The sequence below is a fragment of the Anolis carolinensis genome, unplaced genomic scaffold, assembly GCF_035594765.1.
Source record: "Anolis carolinensis isolate JA03-04 unplaced genomic scaffold, rAnoCar3.1.pri scaffold_10, whole genome shotgun sequence".
NCBI classification, from domain to species: Eukaryota; Metazoa; Chordata; class Lepidosauria; order Squamata; family Dactyloidae; genus Anolis; species Anolis carolinensis.
This window is the reverse complement of record NW_026943821.1, coordinates 8,462,510-8,488,336: the sequence shown is the minus strand read 5'-3', so window position 1 is coordinate 8,488,336 and position 25,827 is coordinate 8,462,510. Positions and strand designations below refer to the sequence as shown.

General features: G+C 40.7%; 2 protein-coding genes across 6 annotated transcripts in view; one reads left to right on the top strand and one right to left on the bottom strand.

Annotated features, from left to right (window-relative positions):
• znf541 (zinc finger protein 541) overlaps positions 1-5,029 on the top strand; it is a 31,164-nt gene extending 26,135 nt beyond the window's left edge. For 2 of the 5 annotated variants that reach the window (XM_062962404.1, XM_062962407.1), the window contains 5 exons: positions 32-120; positions 664-801; positions 1,852-2,033; positions 2,331-2,511; positions 4,773-5,029. In XM_062962404.1, coding sequence (XP_062818474.1) covers positions 32-120; positions 664-801; positions 1,852-2,033; positions 2,331-2,490 — 569 coding nt within the window. In that variant the 3' untranslated portion in view covers positions 2,491-2,511; positions 4,773-5,029. Of the gene's footprint in view, positions 1-31; positions 121-663; positions 802-1,851; positions 2,034-2,330; positions 2,632-4,772 lie in introns of those variants that run through there. The other 3 variants (XR_010000735.1, XM_062962405.1, XM_062962406.1) reach the window with 3 other exon arrangements.
• Positions 5,030-6,045: 1,016 nt separating this feature from the next.
• On the bottom strand, positions 6,046-23,203 carry LOC103280980 (E3 SUMO-protein ligase ZBED1). Its single transcript, XM_008121518.3, has 4 exons — positions 23,138-23,203; positions 20,876-20,998; positions 14,344-14,500; positions 6,046-10,694 (listed from the first exon to the last, which is right to left on the bottom strand). The coding sequence occupies exons 1-4, from the start codon at positions 23,186-23,188 to the stop codon at positions 8,644-8,646; spliced, it is 2,382 nt and encodes a 793-aa protein (XP_008119725.1). The 5' UTR covers positions 23,189-23,203; the 3' UTR covers positions 6,046-8,643.
• Between the last annotated feature and the right edge of the window lie 2,624 nt (positions 23,204-25,827).

Genomic DNA, 25,827 nt, shown 5'->3' with positions numbered 1-25,827 from the left:
GCTTATAATTTGTCTCTTGTTGATACTCCAGGTTCACAACTGTGGACTACAGAAGAGAAGCAGTTGTTTAAGAAGGCCTTTGCCACACACAGAAAGGATTTTAATCTCATACAAAAGAAGGTAAAATATTTAGTAAGCTACAGAGCCATTTTCCAGACCGTTCCCAGTCGCAATTGAAAGGTTTTTGTTTGTTTTATCTGTTTTATCACCCAGCGAGCTTTAATGGCAGATCTGAGAACTCATCTGCCATAATCCAACACTAGGAGCCCTCAATGGCGCAGTAGGTTAAACCCTTGTACTGGCAGGACTGATGCCTTGAAGGTTGGGTTGCTGACCTGAAGGTTGGCAGTTCGAATCCAACGTAGGGAGAGTGCGGATGAGCTCCCTCTATCAGCTCCAGCTCCATACGGGGACATGAGAGAAGCCTCCCTCGACGATGGTACAACATCAAAAACATCCAGGCGTCCCCTGGGCAACGTCCTTGCAGACGGCCAATTATCTCATACCAGAAGCAATTTGCAGTTTCTCAAGTCACTCCTGACACTCATCCACTAAACCAGACTGGATCTCAACAAGTTGCCTGCTGTATATAGGAAACTATGTTAGTTATTCTTTTTTATGTTCACTGTGAATATTTTTTTCCCCCCTTTTCTCCTTTGATAGATACAAACTAAAACCGTTTCCCAATGTGTTGAATACTACTATAACTGGAAAAAAGTAATAAAATTTAACTGTGGCCGAACATACATGGCAGTAAAGAGGAAGAGAGTGCAGGATGAGGTAGAAATGGATGAAGAAAAGGTAGAGAAAAATGACTGGGGGTCTTTTTGATGCTTAATGAATAGATATAAGTTCTGCCCTTATACAATGTTCCTTCTTTCATTTCAAATAACTTTGTAATTCATGCAGCACAAGGGATTTTTTTAACTGGTTGTGTCCTTTGAAATGAGTGCTTAGCCACAATCTATTCTTACTGCAATGAATTTACCATGTATACTCGAATATAAACCAATCAGAATATACGTCGATGCACCTAATTTTACCACAAAAACCTAGGAAAACTTATTACTCGAGTATAAGCCGAGGGTGGGAAATGCAGCAGCTACTGGTAAATTTCAAAATAAAAAAGATACCAATAAAATTACATTAATTGAGGCATCAGTAGGTTAAATGTTTTTGAATATTTACCATATTTCAAAGAAAAATAGTCAAGTAGTGGACAAGTAGGATCAACAAAAACAATATGATACAACAGTAACTTTATAATAATAATTTAAAAAAACTTTATTTGTATTCCAAAAAAGTAAACTAGCTCTGTAAGTGGTAAAGTATAGCCAACAAAAATAATATGGTATCAACAATAACTTAATAATAATAATAATAATAATAATAATAATAATAATAATAATAATAATGTACTTCATTTGTATCTCTCCCTATCTCCACATGGGGACTCAGGCTGGCTTCCAACATAGTAACAGGCAAACATTCAATGCCTATATAAACAATGCAGAGCTAGATATAGATGTATAATTTTATATACTAATTTCACATATGCATTTCCCCCTGAAATGTTTGCAAATTCTCTATATGTGCATTTTCCTCCTGCAATATTTGCAAGCCCTATATGTTCATATATATTTATATCTATTTAGACATCTCTTTGTGTGTGTGTGTTTGTGTGCATTTTCCCTGCAATATTTGCAAGCCCTATATATCTATATTGATATCTATCTCGACATGTCTATATATATTTGTGTGTGCATTTCCCTCTGTAATATTTGCAAGCCCTGGAATGAGTTTAGTAAATTCATAAGCACACAAGCATTTCATGACTTTGATGAATTTCAGATTATGTGCAGCCCAAAGAAAAGACACTGTCCGCAGCCTAAACAGGAGAATAAAATAAAGGCAAGGAATTACAAAAAGCCAGCACAGAGCACCGTCAGTCCAACCTGCAGCCAGAACGAAACTCTAGATAGGTCCAGAAGCGCAGGGAGTCAGGGTGTGTTCCCGTGCAAAGAGTGTGCAAGGTAGAAGTTCAGTTGATTTAGTGTGCTTATTTTGACAAGTCTAGTTTTATGCTTAATAAAAACAAACATCAGTTTGACTGTCTTCTTTTTTTCCTTGGGGTGGCTCACTGTGACAGTTTGGCATGCTCTGTCATAGTTCAACATATTGTCGCTTCACTGTCTGTCAATAAAGCCTCTTCCTTAAAAAGACTGAGGTGGAGAGGAAATACTATCTAAACTGGGATTGTGTATATATTATATTCCAGCATTGTTAGACTGCTGAAAAATCTTGGCTTTTATTCTTCTGCCTGCATCTAGAGTGTTTGACAAGATAAAGAGCCGGAACGCTCACATGAAGCGCCATCGCCTCCAGGATCAGATGGAACCCACGATAAAGATTAAGTGGCCCATAAAGCATCCGAAAAACGAGCCAAAGAGGGAAGAGAGAAATTTGGGTGCTGATTTCATACCGTGGTAACTGGGAAAGCACCATTCCAGGGTAAGTATGCTGATAAACCTGTCCAGCCCAAGGAACAAAATCAGAAGGATGCATTGCAGTTTTAAACAAAACTGTAGTGCTGATTTCATACCGTGGTAACTGGGAAAGCACCATTCCAGGGTAAGTATGCTGGTAAACCTGTCCAACCCAAGGAACAAAATCAGAAGGATGCATTGCAGTTTTAAACAAAACTGTAGTATCTGGGTTGCTGTGAGCTTTCCAGGTTGTATGGCCATGTTCCACAAGGATTCTATCCTGACATTTCACCCACATCTATGGTAGGCATCCTCAGAGGTTGTAAGGTCTGTTGGAAACTAGGCAAGTTGGATTTATGAATCTGTAGAATGTTCAGGATGGGAGAAAGAACTCTTGTCTGTAGCACCCAAACACAACTCAAGGAACATGAAAGGCACTACAGTCTAACTCAACCAGAGAAGTCAGTCAGAGCAGAGCACTTGATGAACCAATCTGGACACAGCATATTATTTGAGAACACAGAAATGCTGGACCATTCTGACAACCACTAAGTCAAACTACACAGAGAAGCTATGGAAATCCACAAGCATATGGACAATTTCAACAGAGGAGGAAACCATGAAAATGAATAAAATCTGGCTACCAGTATTTTTAAAACTCTAAAATCAGAACAGTAAATAAAGAACAACACTCAGAAAATGGGAATTCCAGACAGGAAACAATCAGGACCAGCTAACACTTCCCAACAAAGAATTCCCCCAGGCAGGAAGCAGCCAGGATTTGAAGCTGTGAGGCCATTCAATGCTAGTCATGGTGGCCAATTGCAACATTCACACTTGCCTCAGACAAGACTTCTTTCTCCCACCCTGAATATTCCAGATATATAAACCCCGCTTGCCTCGTTTCCAACAGACCTCTGAGGATGCCTACCATAGATGGGGCAAAACATCAGGAGAGAGTGCTTCTGGAACATGGTCCTGGAGCTTGGAAAACTCACAGCAACCCAGTGATTCTAGCCATGGATGCCTTCAACAACACATTTAGTATCTATTCGTTTGTGTGTATAGAGATGAAATTCAGTTGATATACAAAATAGTTTGAATCTCTATTTACGGTATTAGTACTGTATTTCTTCAATTTTAAGACACTTTCACCCCTATATAAACAGCTCTAAAAATGGAGTGCGTCTTAGAATCACAGGTGTATCTTACGTACTTTTGTTGGTGGTGGTGCTACTGAAATTAGAATGCATCTTCCAATCGATGGAGTGTTATAGTTGAAGTAATACAGTAATATATACAACCAGGATAAAAAAACCCCAGTGGCTTTTAATGTAAATATTCTGAAGGAAATAATTTTATAGATTTAAACTCAGCTGGATTGGAGATGTACATTTTCCAGTTTCCTGCATTGCTTTTTTTGAGCAGACTCTTACATAATGGGATATTATTGGCTGCCACCAAAAATGGCATTTTCTCTGATCCCCCATCAACAAATTCAAAATTCATCATAAGGGGCTTCCCTCATTAACCATAGCAGTAGTGAAGGGGAATAGACAGGGAAACTCAGTAGTCATGTTTGGACATCATTATTATTTTGAATTTTTTTCTTCCGTGTCAGGAGCAACTTGAGTCGCTTCTGGAGTGAGAAAATTGGCCGTCTGCAAGGACGTTGCCCAGGGACGCCCGGATGTTTTTTGATGTTTTTACCATCCTTGTGGGAGGCTTCTCTCATGTCCCCGCATGGAGCTGGAGCTGATAGAGGGAGCTCATCCGCACTCTCCCCGGGTGGGATTCGAACCTGGCAGCCTTCAGGTCAGCAACCCAACCTTCAGGTCACGAGGCTTTAATCCACTACGCCACCGAGGGCTCCTTATTATTTTGAATAAGGCAGTGTCACTGTTTGACAAACTTATATGGCAAGGGTGCTAGTAAGTCTAAAAAAGTGACATTCCATAAAAATTGTGGTTTATGTCTACTTGAGGCCTCTGTAGGTATTGTTTACATTTTTTCAAATGGGAACCTAGACTGAGAATCCTGGGGGCTACATGCAATCTGTGAGCATTCGGTACATTATTTACACCTAACATAGAAAATACAGTATATAAAACCTGGCTTAATTTCTAATTATGCAGTTAAAAGAATTATGTATAGTTGTCAGTAACTAAAATAGTTTTTGTTCAAGTGTTGGGTTAGTTGCTCGTCATTTTTTTCTTATAGAAAGAATTTATCTAATTAATATGTATGAGTAACCCTCGTTCCCCTTCTCTGCTTTTTGTCTTTCAGGGTTCTGGTATGTATGTATATATATATAGGATGGAATAGATCAATCACTGAGAAATCACCATTGCATTTAGTATCTTTTTTGGGACTTATGTTTACACAGCTGCTTTTTTATTCATTATGTAGTACTTTGGTTATTGTTGTTTTGTATGCACTCACATTGTTATTAAATTTAGTTCCTTATTAAAAGTTTTAATGTAGAATATGACTATCATAGTGACCCAAACGTCTTATCATAAATAAATAAATTTGTAACCCTTTGTGCTGTTTGCCTCATTCTAATGGAGTGGGACCAGACATTCATGAAACACATCTTCGTATAGACGTGGGCAAACTTGGGCCGACCAGGTGTTTTGGACTTCAACTCCCACAATTCCTAACAACCTCAGGCCCTTTCCTTTCTCCCCCCTCAGCTGCTTAAGCGGTCCCCAATCAGTCTGTTTTCTCCAAACTAAACAGACAGAGCCCCTCAGCCATTCCTCAGAGTGCTTGCATTCCAGGCCTTTGACCATTTTGATTGTGCTTCTTTGGACTCATTCTAGTTTGTCCATAGGTAAAGGTAAAGGTTTTCCCCTGACATTAAGTCCAGTCGTGTCCAACTCTGGGGGTTGGTGTTCATTTCTATTTCTAAGCCAAAGAGCCGGCGTTGTCCAAAGACACTTCCAAGGTCATGTGGCCGGCATGACTGCATGGAGCCCTGTTACCTTCCCGCCGGAGCGGTACTTATCGATCTACTGACATTTGCATGTTCTCAAACTGCTAGGTTGGCAGAAGCTGGGGCTAATAGCGGAGTTCACCTCACTCCCTGGATTCGAACCTGGCAACCTTTCGGTTAGCAAGTACAGAGGCTTAGCGGTTTAACCTGCTGCGCCACAGGAGGCTGTCTTAAATTATTGTTCCAGAATTATTGACCAAGGCAGAACAGAATAGGACTATGACTTTTTTTCATCAAGACACTAGACTCATATTGATGCAGTTTAGAATCGGATTGGCTTTTTTAGTTGCCGCATCACATTGTTGACTCAGCTTGGTCTACTAAGTACAGTCCAGATTTCTACCGGTTCACCTGTTTTCAATACAAACTGCAGTGAGAGCAAGTAGAGGTTTTGGTTGCTAGGAACTGGAGGTGGCTAACATCTGGCCCTTGAGCTATGATTCCAGTTCCCATCAGCCCTAGACATCATAGTCAGTGCCAAGGGATAACAGAAACTGCAGCCTGACTACAGGGGAAGGGTAAAAGTTGCCCAACTTTGCAATAAAATGCCACTCAACAGCATTGTAATTATTTGTTTTATATACTTTTTTGCAACAACACTCCATGGATAATGCATTGTATCCCCATACATTCACAAGCACTCACAGTGTCCTTCATAGTATATTTGGAGCTGGGTTGTAGATTTCCCAACCAAGCCCGGCCCCCACTTCTGTTTGTCACACCTGACCTTTCTTCACATTTGTAGAAAGCTGCAGGGTGGGTTAGGAACACACACAGCCAGGAATTATTATAGCTTTCCATGTAAACATATACTTGTGTTGCAAAGCACTGTGAGCACTTTGACTCCATTAAAACAATCTGCAAACAGGATTCCCCCTACCCTATATGAACTCCTACTTAGACTATTCTCACTCTTTCTCTGTTGCTAGACAGAAATAGCAGCTTTCGACACAAAAACATTTAGATGTTTATCAGTTGATAAACAAGAATAGTTTTTTTGAAGATTCCCCATTTTTCCCACTGCAGCAGGACTCAGCAACAGTTAACCAACTCCTTTTTGTTTAGTAATTCCTTTTAAAAGCATTTTTTAAAATATTTAACCAACTGACATTGTTGGCAAAAGAGGAGTCAATGTGATATAATGAGTGGAGTGTTGAACCAGGGCTTTGGGAAACCAGGGTTTCAATCCCTGCTCAGTCATGAAAGCCCACTTAATGATCTTGGGCAAATCACACACTCTTGGCCTTAGCTTAAGGCAATGGCAAAGCTCTTCTGCAGAAATTGTGCCATGAAAACCCTAGGGCAAGATCGTCACAAGTCGAAATTGACTTGACACACAACACACAAAATGTTGCATATAGCCTCTTATTTCTACGAGCATTCCGGGGTTTTGATTTCCTTACAGATCAGTGTATGTTAACTTTCATATAAAAGTTTAGGTGTTTTCAATCCTGCAAAGGAAAAGTATATAGGAGACACAAGCCAAGAGGACTGGGCTGCATTTGCTTTCAACAGAAGCCAAAGTTGAACTGCCACGAGACCAAGACCATTGTTCTTTTATTTATGGGCTTATTTAAACCATCTGATTGGCACCAGGCCTATTACTGGACTTGCAGGATTTTTGGTCTGTGCTTATAAAGGGGAATCACAGTACCTACTTTTGTTTTTAAAGCAGACCAATCAAGTTGACTGACCAACTCACTCTAGGATTGCATGGGTGAGAAAGTAGCAAGCCACAGTGCTTGCAAGGCTTTGCAGAAGGAAGCCTCTGCTTTCTTTCACAGCAAGGTACTCCCAAGCTATGGCCCTACAAACATTGGCCTCACCAATTCCAATCAAGTACCTGCATAACCAGTCATCAGAAATGAGCAAAGCTTTCTTCAAACATCTCGTTGACTGCAGTACTACCACTTCTATTTCCAGAATTTCAAACAGAAGATGTGAAGAATACTTAGGTTCTCCCATTGGAAGAACCTCAAGGAAATTCATTATAAAGCCAGGGTAGGTAACTATGAAAGGCTAAATGGCTGCATTTGGGTGGGTGGGTGGGGGGATCCCAACTCCCACATGCTTCTAGACATTGTCAAGAACAGTGATTAACAAATTCTAGACCACTAGTTGTTTTGCACTTTAGCTCCCAGAATCCCTGATCATTGGACACAGGCTGCTGAGAGTTGAAGTCCAAAACACCGGGAGACCAATGTTTGGAAATCACAGATTGAGAGGCTTGGGTGGCATGTATTTAGGCCCAGGTGAAGGTTTTTAAAACAACAAAAAGTGAATTGATGCCTGATTCAGTATGCAAAAATTGGTGGCAGAGGTAGTGGTGATGTGGCAATATCCCCTGTGCACTATAGAAAGTATTTTAGGGCTAGGGTTATTGTGTGTTTTCCGGGTTGTATGGCCATGTTCCAGAAGCACTCTCTCCTGATGTTTCGCCCACATCTATGGCAGGCATCCTCAGAGGTTGTGAGGTATCATACCTCACAATTTCTGAGGATGCCTGCCATAGATGTGGGTGAAACATTGGTAGAGAATACTTCTGAAACATGGCCATACAGCCCGGAAAACACACAACAATCCTGTGATTCCAGCCATGAACGCCTTCGACAACGTATTTTAGGGCTAATTTTTCAATACCAGAGTTAGGGGAGAGCTGGCCTAAAGGATGCTCTTTGCCTTACCTATCTTAAAGTAACTGATACACACACAGGTGCATGCATGGACCCACAGAGCACTATAACATACTTATCTGAGCTCTGGGATCATTTCTACATTCTTAGGCCTTCTCGAACATAGTTAAGGGCATAATTCTAATCCCCAGCTATGCTTTCATGGGTCTGGAGGATCTGCCCTCCAGGAATGCACTGTTGCATGTGGTCATTTTTCTTTTTTTCTGCTTCAGCCTAGAACATGGCTTTTAAAGAACATTATTCTTATTTTATTTAGGGAACAACCTACCTCTACTAGAAAACCTTGAATAAGCTTAGGCAGCAGGCTAATTTGTAAATTAAGAGGTTGAGTCTAGTCTCTTGGATGTTTTAAAGTGACCTGAAGGCAAATATGTCCTTTTCAAGACTACAACCTCCCTTCCTTTTCCCAGTGTACTGACTACGCACTAATTCTCTGGGTAGCTTCTGTGCTTTTTCCACTCAACTTTCAGAACTGGTTTTGCACAGTCTTATTTGGATTCTCACCACTATTTCGCATAGATTCCAAAAAATCAAAATTTTGATGCAAGAAGAGAATTTGGTCCAGATTTTCAGGGGCCAGCACGCCCCTCCTATGCTCCAGGGCACTTTCAATGGCAGCAAAGGCCTGATCTGGTGGCACGACCGTTGCTGGGATAGCCAGGTATTGCCTGGCTAACCTGGCTACAGAGGGGAAACGGTGTTCATTGTTCTTCCACCAGTCCAAGGGGTTAGTGCTGCGCTTGCAGAGGGGTTCCACGATGTAGTTCTCCAGCTGCTGGTGGATCTCAGGCATACTCTCCGTTGGGTCTTTTCCTAAGAGGATGTCGTACATACTCTGGGACTGCCCGCTTGGACCTCTTTCCTTATGAGCAGAAAGCTGGCTGGCTGCTTCACTCACCTCTGCTTTATAGTCAGAGCTTGGAACCCAGAACTGGGTTGACACTGGGGACTGGTGGTTAAAGACCTGGGACAGCATGTTTTTAATTTTTTTGTGGAGCTCACTCCGCAGACTGGGATTGAGGAACCTCATTTCTTTGAAACGCGGGTCTAAGAAGGATGCAACCACTGCTGGGCTCTCCAGCAGTTTCTCATCATCTAAGATTCCCCAACGTTGTGTGAGCTCTGACCTTATATTGTTCACCACAGTCTTAATGGTGCCGCTTGCCTCTTCCGACTGCTGTCCAATGGCTGTGACAACGCCGTGGATGCATGGCATCAAGGAAGATATGGAGAAATTCTGCTCCTCCCTCAAGAAGGACGTGGCGATCTTTAGGGTCCTCATGACAGGCATTAGATCCTGCAAGAGTTTCCACTGATGGTCTGCCAAATTCTGGACCATGATTGCTCCCTTGGGATGTTCTTCCAACACGGACATGATGGCCCACTTGAGATCCAACAGACACTCGCACATTTCAATGGTGGTTATCCACCGAGCTCCGGTGTCCATCACCAGTTTCAGTTTTGTCTTGTTGATGGCTTCCAGTTTGCTATTCAGTGAGCAGGTGGCTTTAGCATCCTGCTGGAAGTAGCAGACAATGCTGCGGGCGGCACTCAGGGCCTCTTGTACCTGCTCCACCTCAAAACCTGCCTGGACGCAGAGATGGAGCAGGTGAGCAGCACAGCATAGGCTAGTCCAGCCATGGACACATTTGAGTTGTGAGGCGTTCACCTCCATATCCTGGAGGCTGTCATGCATCACACAGAAAACAGACTTACTGGGCATCCCAAAGTCAGTCAAGACTGAGTACAGCCTATCTCCCAAATTGCTCTCCATTTTATTTTCATGCACTTGTTGGGTCTCCAAGATGCATCTTGCCCGTCGCCATTCCCCATCGATAAAGTTAGCCATGATTGTCAGGTATGTCTGGTTGGGCTGGGAGAGCCAGAACTCAGCACAGATCACGATAGACTGGGCTGTTTGTAGGTAATGTTCCAGGTGTTGCTTGACAACGTTGTATCGGTGCCACAACATGCTAGAGAGCTGCATAGGAGATGGAAGAATAAAACTGGGTTCTAGGTAGCCTATTAGAAGACCAAAGCCTTTGTCCTTCACTACTGAGAGGGGATGAAGGTCCCGAAAAATCATTTCTAGCACAAGCTCCAGAATTACATCAGTTCTAGGTTCTGTGCAGGGCACAGTGTGGTACTGATTGCTGTTTTCAGGTGTTAGCTGGCGGGCCCTTTTAATTGCATTCTCCTGAGCTATGTAGTCAGGGTCTGAAATCTGGTCATCCTTTAACTGCGATAACAAAGTGTCACGGATGCTGTGTTTTCTCACCAGATGTTCCCTCATGGTAGTGGTGCTGTTGTGGAAGGACAACTGTTTCTTGCAGACATTGCACTCAACGTAGGCGTCTCCCAACTTGGTGTAATAGTTCCACACCTTGGATTTGCGCCGGTCGACGTAGAGAGACGTGCTTGTGCCATCATGGCCAGTGCTTTTTTCACGCCTCCTTCTGGTGCATGGACCTAAGTTGGCTGGCATTGCACAGGTGTTGAAAACCATTGATATTTCTTCTGTGAAATGGGGAAAAAGAGAGAAGAGTGATCTCATTGTCATGTTCTTAGTCCAGTGCAGAAGACAACAACAGAAGACCAAATTGCCTTATTATGCCTTTTGCTAAAATAATGAGAAATGAGCTTTACAAGTTACCCTTCTTCACTACACAGCAGGTATAGTAAAAAGAGCCAATTATTTTTCTTTTTGTATCCAACCTTTTGCTGTTTCCTGGCTCAAGGGAAACTTTTTATTGCATCTGAATTGCATTTTATTGCAATCTGGAACCTCCTAGAAAGCATACCATATATACCATACCATATATAGAAGCCAATCCAAATATAAGCCGAGGCACCTAATTTTACCACAAAAAACTAAGAAAACTTATTGACTCGAGTATAAGCTAAGGGTGGGAAATGGTACATTTCAAAATAAAAATAGATACCAATAAAATTACATTAATTGAGGCATCAGTTTGTTAAACGTTTTTGAATATTTAATGTATTTCAAAGGAAACAGTAAACCAGCTCTGAAAGTGGAAAAGTAGGGCCAACAAAAACAATATGGTATCAAAAATAACTTAATAATAATAATAATAATAATAATAATAATAAGAAGAAGAAGAAGAAGAAGAAGAAGAATACTTAATTTGTATCCCGCCCTATCTCCCCATGGGGACTCAGGTTGGCTTTCAACACAGTAACAGGCAAATATTCAATGCATATATAAACAATGCAGAGTTAGATATAGCTCTATAATTATATATACTAATTTCACATATGCATTTTCCCTTGAAATGTTTGCAAATCCTCTCTCCCTATATGTACATTTCCCTCCTGCAATATTTGTAAGCCCTATATATCTATGTTTATATCTATCTAGACATCTTTCTCTCTATGTGTATGTGTGCATTTTCCCTGTAATATTTGCAAGCCCTATATACCTATAGGGAGGGAGCGGAGGGAGCGCCTGCTGTTAGCTCCGGCTTCTGCCAACCTAGCAGCTTGAAAACATGCAAATGTGCGTAGATCAATAGGTACTACTCTGGTGGGAAGGTAACGGCGCTCCATGCAGTCATGCTGGCCACATGACCTTGGAAATGTCTACAGACAACGCCAGCTCTTCGGCTTAGAAATGGAGATGAGCACCAACACCCAAAGTTGGACACGACTGGACTTAACGTCAGGGGAAACCTTTACTTTTACCTTTTATATATCTATATTCATATCTATCTAGACATGTCTATATATATTTGTGTGTGCATTTCCCCCTGTAATATTTGCAAGCCCTATATCTATCTATCTATCTATCTATCTATCTATCTATCTATCTATCTATCTATCTAGACATCTCTCTATATAAAGATAATTATATCTATATAGGATTTGCAAAGACCTGCAAACATATGAGGCGAAAATTCATATATAAAATTAATGTATATAGATAGTTACAGATATATAGGTACATAGGGATTGCAAAGGCTTGCAGGGGGAAATGCCTATATATCTGTAGGTGAGATTAACACATATTTCAGGGGGAAATGCTTTTATAAGATTAATGGATATATGTGGTTTGCAAAGACTTCAGGAGAAACATGCATATATAGAAACATGTTTATAGATCTATAGTGCTTGCAACGACAAGAACAATTCCAAGGGAACAAAAATGCACACATAAAGTTAACAACAAGTAGTGGCGCCATCTCTGTGGAACACCTTGCCACCTGAAGTTTGTGCCTTGCGGGACTTGTTGGCCTTCCGTAGGGCATGTAAGACACACCTGTTTCAACAGGCTTTTGAGTTCTGTTGTTGATGTTTTAAAAGGTGCTTTTAGGATGTTTTTAAAGATATTTTTAAAGATGTTTTTTAAAGATGTTTTTAAGATGTTTTTAAATTGTTGATTTTAGCCGGTTCTTTCAAAATGAATATCCTTCCTTAATTACTATACCTGTTTCGCAATATCCCCATTATCAGAGGTAAAAAATTATTTACGGATTGGAATCGGGAAATAAATAAATTCATTTGGCAAAATAAGAAACCCAGAGTAAAATTTACAACTATGACCACTCCAAAAGAAAGGGGGGGCTTTGACTTACCAAATCTACAAATATACCATGATGCTTGCGCATTAGAATGGATAATAGACTGGGTAAAATTGGAAAAAATCAAATTACTAACTATAGAAGGATATAACTTACGATGGGGCTGGCACGGTTACCTATGGCAAGATAAGAGGAAAATTGACAAAGAATTTGGAAATCATTTTATTAGATCTGCCTTAATCGCAATTTGGGAAAAATATAAAGGATACTTATATAGGAAAACCCCCCTATGGTTTTCGCCTCTGGAAGCCAGTCAGCGCAGACTATTAGGATGGCAGAAATGGCCGACATACAAAGATATCATTAAAAAAGAAAGTATTACAAGAGAACCACCACCAGTAAAAGATTGGAAGGAAATTCAAAAAAAGTATATAAATATTACATGGCTTCAATACTATCAAATAAAAGAATGCTATAAAAAAGACAAAATAATTGGATTTAATATAAATACGAATTTCTGGGATAACTTACTTAAAAGGGAAAAAAAAATTATAACATTAATTTATAATAAAATATTAGAATGGAATACGGAAAAGGATATAATTAAGGACTCAATGCTAAATTGGTCCAGGAATGTAGGCAGAGCGATAACAATAGATGAATGGAATACCATCTGGAATAAAAATACTAAAATATGCTATTCAATTGAGCTGAAGGAAAACTGGCTAAAAATTGTTCACAGGTGGTATCTAACGCCAAAAAAAATAGGATCTATGTATAAAGATAGAAATAATCTCTGTTGGCATTGTAAAAAACAGGTGGGCTCATACTTCCACATGTGGTGGAGCTGTAAGGTTATTAAAAACTTCTGGTCGATAATCCACAGAGAATGTAAAAAAATCTTTAAAGTAAATCTTGAATGCAAACCAGAATATTTCTTATTAGGATTATATAACTTTAAAAATAAAATAGACCCGAATTCGGAAACAGGGGAAATCAATAAAGAGAAAATCTTTATTTATGCCATCACTGCAGCTAGAACAGTAGTAGCCAAAAACTGGAAAGAAGGGAAGAACCTCACCAAAGAAGCATGGCTGGAGAAATTAATGGACATCAAAAACATGGACAGACTGACGTACTTGCTGAAAAAGGCTAACGGAAGACCAATGAAAGAAACGAATTGGACACTTCTAGATAACTACATGCAAGAACCAGCGTCCTAAGACAGGAAACGTACAGGAAGTGAAAAGATCGGAAGTCTATCTCCCCCCCCCTCTCCCCCTCCCCAACATCCCGGATAGAGAACCCTCCCTCCCAGCTGTTACCCCTTCCCTATTCCCGTACCCTCCCTCCCTGAACCATATCCGTCAACCCCACACCAACATCCCTATAGTCCCCCCAACTTCCCCTCCCTCCCCCCCTCTGATCCTTGTGTAACACATTAAAGTTTAATAAAAAGTATTTTATAAAAAAAAAAAGATTTTAGCCGGTTCTTGTAAGCCGCTCCGAGCCCTAGGGGAGTGGCGGCATATAAGTTTGAAAAATAAATAAATAAATAAATAATACATTTAGATACAATTGAAGGAAGAAGTAGTTGGTGATGAGGGAAGAGAAAGAAATTCCGATACCTTGCACTGTCTGAGGATAGGATGGTGCGAGGATAGGGAGCGATTGCACTTCTAGGATCTCCTCTTTGGGCTGAGCATCCCTTTCATGATCCTCAAGTTTGACACATTTCTGCAAGAAATCACTGACCCTTTTGGAACTCACATCTTCCATGTCGATCTGAAGGATAGTCGAGCAGAAGAAACAGAGCAAGAATTACCAAAAAGCAACAGCAATCAAGGAATGTTCAAACAGTTTCTCTGCTATACAAAGCAATGTATTTTATTTTTGCTTCACAGTAACTTGCAGAAGGGATTGAAACAGAGCTAGAGAATTGCAATGTTCACTGCTTAAAGTACATTAATTTGTCTCTATTGGGATTCCAAAAACCAGAATAGGATATCCATGTAGGCAGACAATTATTGATTACTTGTCCTCATTTTGCAAGCATCTTGCAGCTTGGCATTTCAGACACTATGAGATAAAACTGCAAGTCATCCTCAGAGGCTGGTTTTGAAGAAACCACCCTTGCTGCACGTCTTTCAAATGTCTCCAGCGTCTGACTTTCTGAAGGAAGGGGCCTTGAGCCTGCTGGTGCAAAACCAACAAGGCATCCCATGGCCCCTTAACATTCAGTACATTGATTGCGACATACATGACGTTTGTCTCTTGCCCAATTACAAGGGCGATCTCTGATGCAGCTCTTTTTCTCAGCTATTGCTCCCCATCCCTCTCCAAATGATTCCCACAGTCTCCGGTTATCACCATCTGTCCTTGTTTTTTTTCTGGGTGGCCCTTCTGCTTTGTGTTCCTGCACCCACCTTGCAAGGCTTGGCTTGGCAAGCTGCTGCTGCTGCTGTTGCCGTGTATCAGGTTATGACTCAGCAATGTGTTGCCACATTCATATCCTCCAGCCACCCCACTTTGGCAAGGACAGTCCGAACTCATCCTGCGTCCACCCATTTTCCCCCAACTGTTTTTAAAATATCCCTATTACTCTCTTTTCCGTCCACTTTCCTGTTTTGTCCTCAGCTTACTTCAATTGCTAAAAATTGAGTTCAAGGAGCAAAAGTAGTTTGTACACAATTAACTCTTCACAGGGGAGAGGAAAGGGCGGAATCTTGCAAAAGGCAAAAGGAAACTGCTGCGGCCCTTTCCTGCTTATCTGTTCTTCCTCACTAATAACCTTTGGTATCTTGGCCACACTCGGATCATAATCATAATATACTTTACTAGCTGTGCCCGGCCACGCGTTGCTGTGGTGAAGTATGGTGGTATGGGAAATAAAGTATTGAGGAATTGGTGGTAGTTAAGGTAAAGGGTAAAGGTTTTCCCCTGACATTAAGTCCATTATGAATGGGTTGTATAGCCTTGAGTCTACACTGCCATATAATCCAGTTAAAATCAGATAATCTGTATTTTATAGGCATTGTGGAAGAGGCCTAAGTGAGGCCTAACTCTGCCTGTCCCCTGGGCTGAGTGGGTTGCTAGGAGACCAAGTTGGCGGAGCTTAGCCTTCCAACTGGCAGCAATTGGATAAAAACAATAATTCCTCCCCCTCTAATTAGGACTTTATTTTTCTTTTTGTTGTATGAACATAGAGGCATGGATGAGGGGTTGTGCTGCCAAGTGTAGTGTTTCTGGGATGTGCAGTTTTGTTGTTTTGTCCTAGGCCGAAATTTCATTACCCTTTTATATATATAGATTTATATTCTGCTCTTTCTCCCTGAGGGGACTCAGAGCGGATTACAGGTTTACATATACATATACATTACATATACATATACATTACATATATGGCAAATATTCAATGCCGTTATACAATTGACAGAGACAGACAGTACATAAACAGGCAAGGCTTCCCTCTTTTCATCTCCAGCATCCAGTTGTGCTCAACTTGGCCATGGGGAGGTGCTATTGTTTCATTTTCCACGCCAAGGAGCCTGTCGTCCATGGACGCCTTTCCTGGTCGGATTTTCGCCAGCATATTTTCAGGGCACCTTTTACCTCCCTGCCAAAGCAGTACCTATTTATCTACCTACATTGTTATTTTCGAACTGCTAAGTAAGCAGACGCTGGGCTGATGGCGGGAGCTCACCCTAACCTGTGTTAGGGTGTTTCTGCATGCAAAGCACGGGAGCTCACCCTAACCTGTGTTAGGGTGTTTCTGCATGCAAATCACTTGCCATATGTTCAGAAGGGGCATCCCAATTGCAGTTGCTTCCTGTTTGTAACAAATTGAACGTTTGGAACACTTTCATGTCAGTAGTGTGGCCAATTTGCTAGTTTTTCCAAATATTAAAGGAACTATCCAGAGTGCTGAACATATCTTCTGACTCAATACTAGAATTCAACCAGAGTAGATTCACCATTCCAAAAACATGAAAGCTACCAATGCCTGACATAGTTTATCACATGAAGAACACAAAGTGGTTTGTGTCTGTCACTGAAGTGAGGTCTGATCATAGCTGGGATTAAAAACAGTAACTTTCAGCCTCCCACAGAGTTCAAAATATAGGTGCAAGTAAGAAAGACAATTTATGTGTGATACAATTTAGCTCTAAAATAAATATATATGGGGGATTATATGGATTCCATTGTCATTGAGTCATTTAAAGTAGTGCTACTCTATAATAATAATAATAATAATAATAATAATAATAATAATAATAATAATAATAATAAAAAAAAAACTTTATTTATATACCGCCCTATCTCCCGGATGGGACTCAGGGCTGTTTACAGTCATAAAAGCAAACACAAACATTACATAACAACATAATACACATTATTAAACAAAGTAAAATAATACAATTATAACAATAAATCACGCTTACATGACCAGATCAAGGGAACGGGAACCATAAAACCAATATATTAAAATGTATCATTTTAGGCTAGGGAAATCTTGTGCAATATATTCAGGCCCAGAAATCGGCAGTAATCTAAACGAGACTAACTGGCTGATTTTAGCATAAGCATTCATGAATCATCAATTCACTTCTTATAATATAGGCCCATGAAAGTTCATGCTAAAATAAACCAGTTAGTTTCAAACATGCTGATTTTTTCCATCCATGTTCATTCCCATCATACAGAAAGAGACAAACATGACTGTCTCTTTAAAAGCTACTATAGTGTGTGAGTATTAGAGCTGAGGAACAAAGACAGAGAGGAAGTTTATGACAAAAGGACAGCAAATGTCAAAAGGACATGCAAGGAGCAGCAATCATCCTGCAGATGTCTCTGTGGAGTAAGCAGAGGGTTCAAGGCTGCAATATGGTAGTTGCACACACATATCACTAAATCTACAGAGTTGTACATATTTGCATAAAGGATGAAATCAGTAGGTAGCATTTTAGTGGAAGGAGAGCTAGTGTGATGTACTGTTTTGGTATTGGGCTCGGACTCTGGTAAACCTGGGTCAGTCATTTGAAACCCACAAGGTGACCTTGGTCAAAACCCATTCTCTTAGGCTTAGAAGAAGGGAGTGGCAAACTCTGTCTGACTAAATCTCGCCAAGAAAAACCCTGTGATACATTCAACTTAGGGTTGCCATGAGTCAGAAACAACCTGAAGGGAAGATCCGTGAGGTACCTTCCGAATAGACATAGTACTACAACATTAGGAGCACCAATCCATCCGTAGCACCCTTCCTAACAGTAGGGCTTTGAACCCGAAATGAAATTTGTGCCTATGTTCAGCTCTCTCAACAAATACTTTTATTTTGAGAAGCCTAGAAGAAGTAAGGCTGTTAGTACAGTAAAAGAGAAAAATATATAGTTCTTCACCTCACTGGGCTATCTCTCCGACTTTGGACAATTGTGACATTATTCATTTAGGAGACAATGAAAACAAACCAAAAACCCAGCAAGGTTTCAGCTCTTGTTCTGCCACCTCACCCACGACTTCTTGAGCCCTGAGGATTACTTGGGAAGGAATCCCACTGGAGCATAGCAGCATGCCCAAATACCTGAGAGTCACTCTGGACTGTGCTCTGACTTACAAGAAGCACTGCTTGAATATCAAGCTAAAAGTGGGTGCTATAAATAATATCATATGAAAGCTGACTGGCACAATCTGGGGATCACAATCAGACACAGTGAAGACACCTGCCATTGTGCTTTGCTACTCTGCTGCTGAATATGCATGCCCAGCGTAGAATACATCTCACCACGCTAAAACAGTGGATGTGGCTCTTAAGGAGACATGCCGCATTATCACGGGATGTTTGCACCCTACACTGCTGGAGAAATTATACTGCTTAGCTTGTATTGCACCACCTGACATCCGTCGGGAAGTAGCAGCCTGTAATGAAAGGACATCAGACCCATCCTCTGTTTGGATATCAGCCAGTAACCCAATGCCTTAAATCAAGAAATAGCTTTCCAAGACCTACAGAGATACTCGTAGGAATACCTCAGCAAGCAAGAGTCTAAAAGTGGCAGGAAAAAACCCGGAACCTCAATTATTGGCTGATACTGAATGAGAGACTCTCTCCTGGGAGAGAGAGTGGGTGACTTGGAAGGCACTGAACAGGCTGCGCTCTGGCACCACGAGATGCAGAGACACCCTTAAGAAATGGGGCTACAAGGTGGAGTCCATGACATGTGAGTGTGGAGAAGAGCAAACCACAGACCACTGACTACAATGCAGTCTGTGCCCTGCCACATGCACAATGGAGGACCCTCTTACAGCGACACCAGAGGCACTCCAAGTGGCTTTTAACTTCGTGGTTATCTTCGTGTATTCTCAATTTGCTTCTGATACGTTAAATAAATAAATACCCACGACTTTATACTAAAACATAAAAACTTTTAAATCTACAATTTTCCTTGTCCCATTGCTTCTCATTTCTCATTTAAATAGAAAAGGTTATTCTACATAGCGTCTTTTACATTTGATTGACAGTTTACTCAGTAAAACCTTGTATTCTTGTATCTAACACTGTACTAGCCACTGTTCACCCATTCATCCTATATATACCAAGGTGCTTCTAAACCAGGCATGGGCAAACGTCGGCCCTCCAGGTGTTTTGGACTTCAACTCCCACATTTCCTAGCAGCCTACAGTTTGAAGTCCAAAACACCCGAAGTTTGGGAATCTGGAAGGCCAAAGTTTGCCCATGCTTTTTCTAGACAGTTTGCCAAATACTTCCAATCCAGAGGCACTGGATTTTATTTCATTCTACAGCTACCTCATGTATGTTTTTGTATGTATGCCCATAGTGGTAAAACACAGACACTGATATCCGAATCCCTGTGAAATCCCATGAATGAAACCAGGGAATAGTAAAAATCAACACCACATTTGGAAGCATCCCAGGACTTATTAAAAAGAAGAATCCATGGGCACTTCAGATCTTGAAAGGCAAGTCTTTGGAAAGAAGACTGTCCCTTTCCTAAAGACATGAATATGTATCAATAACAAAAGATAATTTGCAGACATTAGATCCAAGACATTAGATCCAAACAGATGTGTAGTTTGTCCTGGTTCCTCATCTCTCTATTGAGGTGGACTAAACAATAAAAAATATCCAGGGAGTCAAAGAGAAAGAGGAAATAGTGAGTGGGAAAAAGGATATAATTTTATATTATTATTATTATTATTATTGTATGACACAGCAAACAAGATAAATATGCTGGATTTCATATCACAAAATCCCTGGTGATCAATGGGGTGACAGATGTTGCAGCCAGATCGCCCTCACATATTGTATGTATGTGTAAGTGTATACGTATTGTATGTTTTACATGTTTTGATATGTTCAAAAGTGACTAATCAATAAAGAATTGTTGTTGTATCACAAAATCACAAGTTGAACAATTTCCAAGTGTCTGGGACTGTGTGCTGTATTTTTGGATTATTATTATTATTATTATTATTATTATTATTATTATTATTATTATATCCTTTAAAGAATTTTACCTTGTGCCTCAGCTACAAATGCACACAGAGCAGCTTACAAAATTTTCTGTTGTTGAAGGCTTTCATGGCCAGAATCACTGGATTGCTGTGAGTTTTTCGGGCTGTTTGGCCATGTTCCAGAAGCATTCTCTCCTGACGTTTCGCCCACGTTTTGGGCAAAACGTCAGGAGAGAATGCTTCTGGAACATGGTCATATAGCCTGGAAAACTCCCAGCAACCCAATTACAAAAAATTTAATTACCGGTATGATTATTTATATAATAATTATTATTGAAGTATATACCGACTGAGAGGGAAGGTTGGGGCAGACACAAATTTGTTGTTTGGTGGAATAAGGTTGCTTTTTGGCTCAACAACACAGACACCGGTATCACAATGTAGCCACTAACAAAGAATCCATTAGATAGGAAAAGTCAATTCTTGCAGGTGGATAGTATACCACCCATTTCCCAACAGTCACCTCTCTGCCCTTTTCAAGCACCGACAAAATTCCCAACCAAATACACATTAATTGCAGCATGCAGGCAGCAGAAAGTATTTTGGAGAAGCAAAAGGGGAGGAGAGCTAACAGGGACTATTAAGTAGGATGAGTTTCCCTCCATCATCCCCTGCATGATTCATACTCACTCCTTTGTTATCCTGAGCATAGCGCAGCCTCAGAGGTTTGCATTGCAGCCTCGCAGCTCCTGGTGCAGCAAAATGGGAATTGCAGCCTAACCTCTCCTCGGAAGTGATTCTGCCAGGGCTCCTCTGAAAAGTGCACAGCAGCATGAAAAACGTCCCTGGGTTATAACAGTAATCCCAAAGTGGCAAAAGGGATGAGGAGGACACACTCATGCACTTCGGAGCACCGGCACTTGGGCTTCAATGAGCCACCAGTGCAATATTCTGGGTTGCTGTGAGTTTTCCGGGCTGTACGGTCATGTTCCAGAAGCATTCTCTCTTGACATTTCGCTCACATCTATGGCAGAGGTTGTGAGGTCTGATGGAAACTAGGCAAGTGAGGTTTATAATATATCTGTGGAATGTCCAGGGTGGGAGAAAGAACTCTTGTATGGTGGAAGCAAGTGTGAATGCTGCAACTGGCCTGCTTGATTAGTATTGAAAAGCCTTACAACTTCAAAGCCTGGCTGCTGCCTGCCTAGTTTAAACCTCACTTGCCTAGTTTCCAAGACACCTCACAACCTCTGAGGATGCCTGCCATAGATGTGGGCAAAACTTTGGGAGTGAATGCTTCTGGAACATAACCACACAGCTCGGAAAACTCACAGCAACCCAGTGATTCTGGCCATGAAAGCCTTCAATAACATAATGCAATATTCCATCACTGTCATGGAACCCCAGTAGTTAAGTAGGAGGTATAACTGTGTGGCATGAAAGGGACTTGAAATGCGTATTACAGGGTAGTCAGAAGGACAATTCACTGGATACTATAGCAAATGAGCTTCTTGTTGATGCTTCTTTCCCTAAGGCTCCATCTACACCAGGGGTCCCTAAACTTTTTAAACAGGGAGCCAGTTGACGATCCTTTGGACCGTTGGAGGGCCGGACTATAGTTGGCCACCAAGCAATAATAATAATTATTAATAACAACAACAACAACAATAATAAAAAAGAGGGTTGGAAGAGACCCTTTGGGCCATTGAGTCCAATCCCCTTCTGCCTTTGTGGACCAAAAGCACAAGCAAAGCATTCCTGACAGATGGCCACCCAGCCTCAATGTTAATAATAATAATAATAATAATAATAATAATAATAATAATAACAACAACAACAACAATAACAACAACAATAAAGAGGGTTGGAAGAGACCCCTTGGGCCACTTAATCCTTCTGCCTTTGTGCACCAAAAGCCATTAGTATTGCCCTGGCAGATGTCCACCCAGCCTTCTTCTTCTTCTTCTTCTTCTTCTTCTTCTTCTTCTTCTTCTTCTTCTTCTTCTTCTTCTTCTTCTTATTATTATTATTATTATTATTATTAAGGGTTGTAAGAGAAGAAGAGGTCCCTTGGGTCATTTAGCCCAACCCCCTTCTGCCCTTGTGTTGTGGGGGCTGGATAAATGGCTTCAATGGGCCGCATCCGGCCCCCGGGCCTTAGTTTGGGGACCCCTGATCTACACTGTCATATAATATCCAGATTATCTGCTTTGAACTAGATTATAGGGCAGTGTAGACGCAGGCCCCTTCTACACTGCCATATAATTCAGATTTTCAAATCAGATAATCCACATTACCTGCTTTGAATTGGATTATCTGAGTCTACACTGCAATATAATCCAGTTCATAGCAGATATAGTCTGGATTTTATTAGGAGCCACAGGGGTGCAATGGGTTAACAGCTGACCTGAAGGTTGGGTTGGTGACCTCAAGGTTGCCGGTTCGAATCCGCAAGATGGGGTGAGCTGTCATCTGTCAGCTCTAGCTTGCAGGGACATGAGAGAAGCCTCCAAGTAACACATCCGGGCATCCCCAGGGCAACATCTCTGTAGACGGCCAATTCTCTCACACTAGAAGCGACTTGCAGTATGTTCTCAAGTCGCTTCTGACACAATAAAAAAAATGGCAGTGTAGAAGTGGCCTCTTATAATCCAGTTCAAAGTAGATAATGTGGATTATCTGCTTTGTTAATCTGGATTATATGGCAGTGTAGAAGGGGACAAAATTGGGACTCAACACGACTTACAATTTAGAAATGAGCTCAGCTATAAATATACAAAAAGCAAACACTAAAAAGACGTTAAATTCTTCACAATATTAATATGATGTAAAACCAACACACTTCAAAATATAAACTGGAATCAAAATGATAAACATCAAACCAGTCCAGTTGAAGAATACAGCACTTTCAGTCCATTCTTTCCAATCAATATTCAATCCAATGGCACTTACCTGATCATATAGAAACATATGATTGCAGTGCAAAATCGTTTCTGCTTGCATATTCAGAACTGATCAGGGTTCTGCAAAAAGAAATGTGAATGGAAATGGAAGAAGAAAACAGGTGAAACTTTGCAGATAGGGAGAAAGAACATTAACTTAATGTTCATGTGGCCCACCCTTGTTTTTATTGTTTCCTTGATTTTGCATTGTAATGTATATTATTATTTATTGTATTGTTCATTGTGTTGTGATGTGTTGTTCTTTTATATGCTGTTATATTGTACTAGCTGTGCCCTGCCACGCGTTGCTGTGGCCCATTGGAATTTCACTGAATAGCTCCGGTTTTTGGGTTTTTTTAGACCCTGTGGAGGTTCGTGACGTGGTATTTTGTGGTTTCAACCTTGAGGCATGGATGATGGATTGTGTTGTGAAATTTCGAGGTTGGGGGGTGTTTAGTTTTGTTGTTTTGCTCGGTGCCAGGATTCCATCACTCTTTTATATATATAGATTGTTCTGGGCATGGCCCCATGTAAGCCGCCCCGAGTCCCCGTTGGGGAGATAGTGGCAGGGTATAAATAAAGTTATTGTTGTTGTTGTTGTTATTATTATTATTATTATTATTATTATTATTATTATTATTATTATTGATGAAAGAATTGCTTGCTGTGGCAGTTGGATGTATTTAGTTGGCTTCTCCCATTAGCCACAATGTCTTGAGAGGTAGTGTTTACTCTGGTCCCATCACCACTGCCACATAATCAAGTTTCGGGATCCAGATTATCTGCTTTGAATGAGATTATACGGCAGTGCAGATTCATATAACCCTGCTCATAGCAGTCCCTACATTGCCAGATAGTATCTTGTTCTCTGCACCTCATCCATCCCCCCAGCCCTATTGTACGTTGTTTTGCACTATCCCATGCCTGACCCTCACGCCTATTTTATAATCATGGTCATTGGTTTTTGTTGGAGCCTCAATACTGCTGTTTTTCTTTTATGTTAATTGTGTATTATACAGATTGTTTTATTTTATGATGTTCTTATTTTATTTTACTGGTGGTTTTGTTTTAATGGATTGTTGCTCTTATGTATTTTGGACTTTCTGTCCCATATGTAAGCTGCCCCAAGTCCCTTCGGGGAGATGATGGTGGGGAATGAAAATAAAGTAATAAAAATAATAATTATTAACTTTCTTATGAATTTCTACTGACATTTAGAATGCACTCAATGTATTTTTTAAAGAAATGACTGTATGTTGTAACAGAAATATGTCCAATAAATTAGTAATGCAAAACCAAAAAAAAGGTGACACCTGTTATATGACTTGCAGGTTAAATAATAATAATAATAATAATAATAATAATAATAATAATAATAATAATAATAATAATAATTTTAACAAAATTACGATCTGCCAACTGCAAAAGGCCACCCTACTGGGATCTGCACGCATCATCCGAAAATACATCACACAGTCCTAGACACTTGGGAAGTGTTCGACTTGTGATTTTGTGATATGAAATCCAGCATATCTATCTTGTTTGCTGTGTCATACAATATAATAATAATAATTTTAATCATTTATTTATTTGTATCCCTCTAACCTAGCAGTTCGAAAACGTGCCAATGTGAGTAGATCAATAGGTACTGCTCCAGCAGGAAGGTAACGGTGCTCCATGCAGTCATGCCGACCACATGACCTTGGAGGTGTCTACAGACAACACTGGCTCTTTGGCTTAGAAATGGAGATGAGCACCAACCCCCAGAGTTGGACACGATTGGACAATGTCAGGGGAAACCCTTTACCTTTACCTATATATCTTATATCTATCTATTAATCATCATCAATAAACAATACCATCACCATCAATCAATCAATATCAATCAATCATCAATCAATAAAAGTGAAAATCTGTATAATCTGTATGTATGTATGTGGCAGGGATGTCTGCTCTCACAGACAGCCTCCAAACAGTGTTGTGGAGCCACCAAGTCACTCCCTCCCAAGACACTGCAGGTTACAGCGACCACATCCCAGTGTTCTTTTCTCTCACAATTTACATGACCCCGCCCACTGCCTCTCCCTTAGCCCTTTCCTACCCCTTCCAATGGCACACAGCAAACAGAGGCAGTAATCAGCAACTGAACATACTAGAGAGGTTTGGGGAGAATTCACCATGATTTATAGGAGTTGTAGGGAATGGGATGTATAGTTCACCTGCAATCTAAGAGCACTCTGAACTGAATGATGGACCTGGAACTCACTTGGCACACAGACCCAACATGGACAACTTTACTTACTGGTGGGGTTTGGGGGTCATTGACCTTGACATTCAGGAGTTATAGTTCACCCGTATTTAGTTCACAGAGAATATTGAACCCATCTGATGACGGATATGGACCAAACTTGGCACACAAATTCAACATGGCCAACTGGGAATACTGGTGGTCTTTGGGGGTGATTGACATTTAACTCTGGGAGCTTTAGTTCGCCTGTATTCCATGAGCCCTCTGAACCCCACTAATGACAGATCTGGACCAAACTTGGCACACAGACCTAACGTTGCCAACTTGGGGTGATTGATCTTGGCATCAGAGAGTTATGGTTCACCTGAATTCACAGAACACTGAACCCAGCAAGTGACGAATCTGGACCAAACTTGGCACACAGACCCAACATGGCCAGCTTTGTATACTGG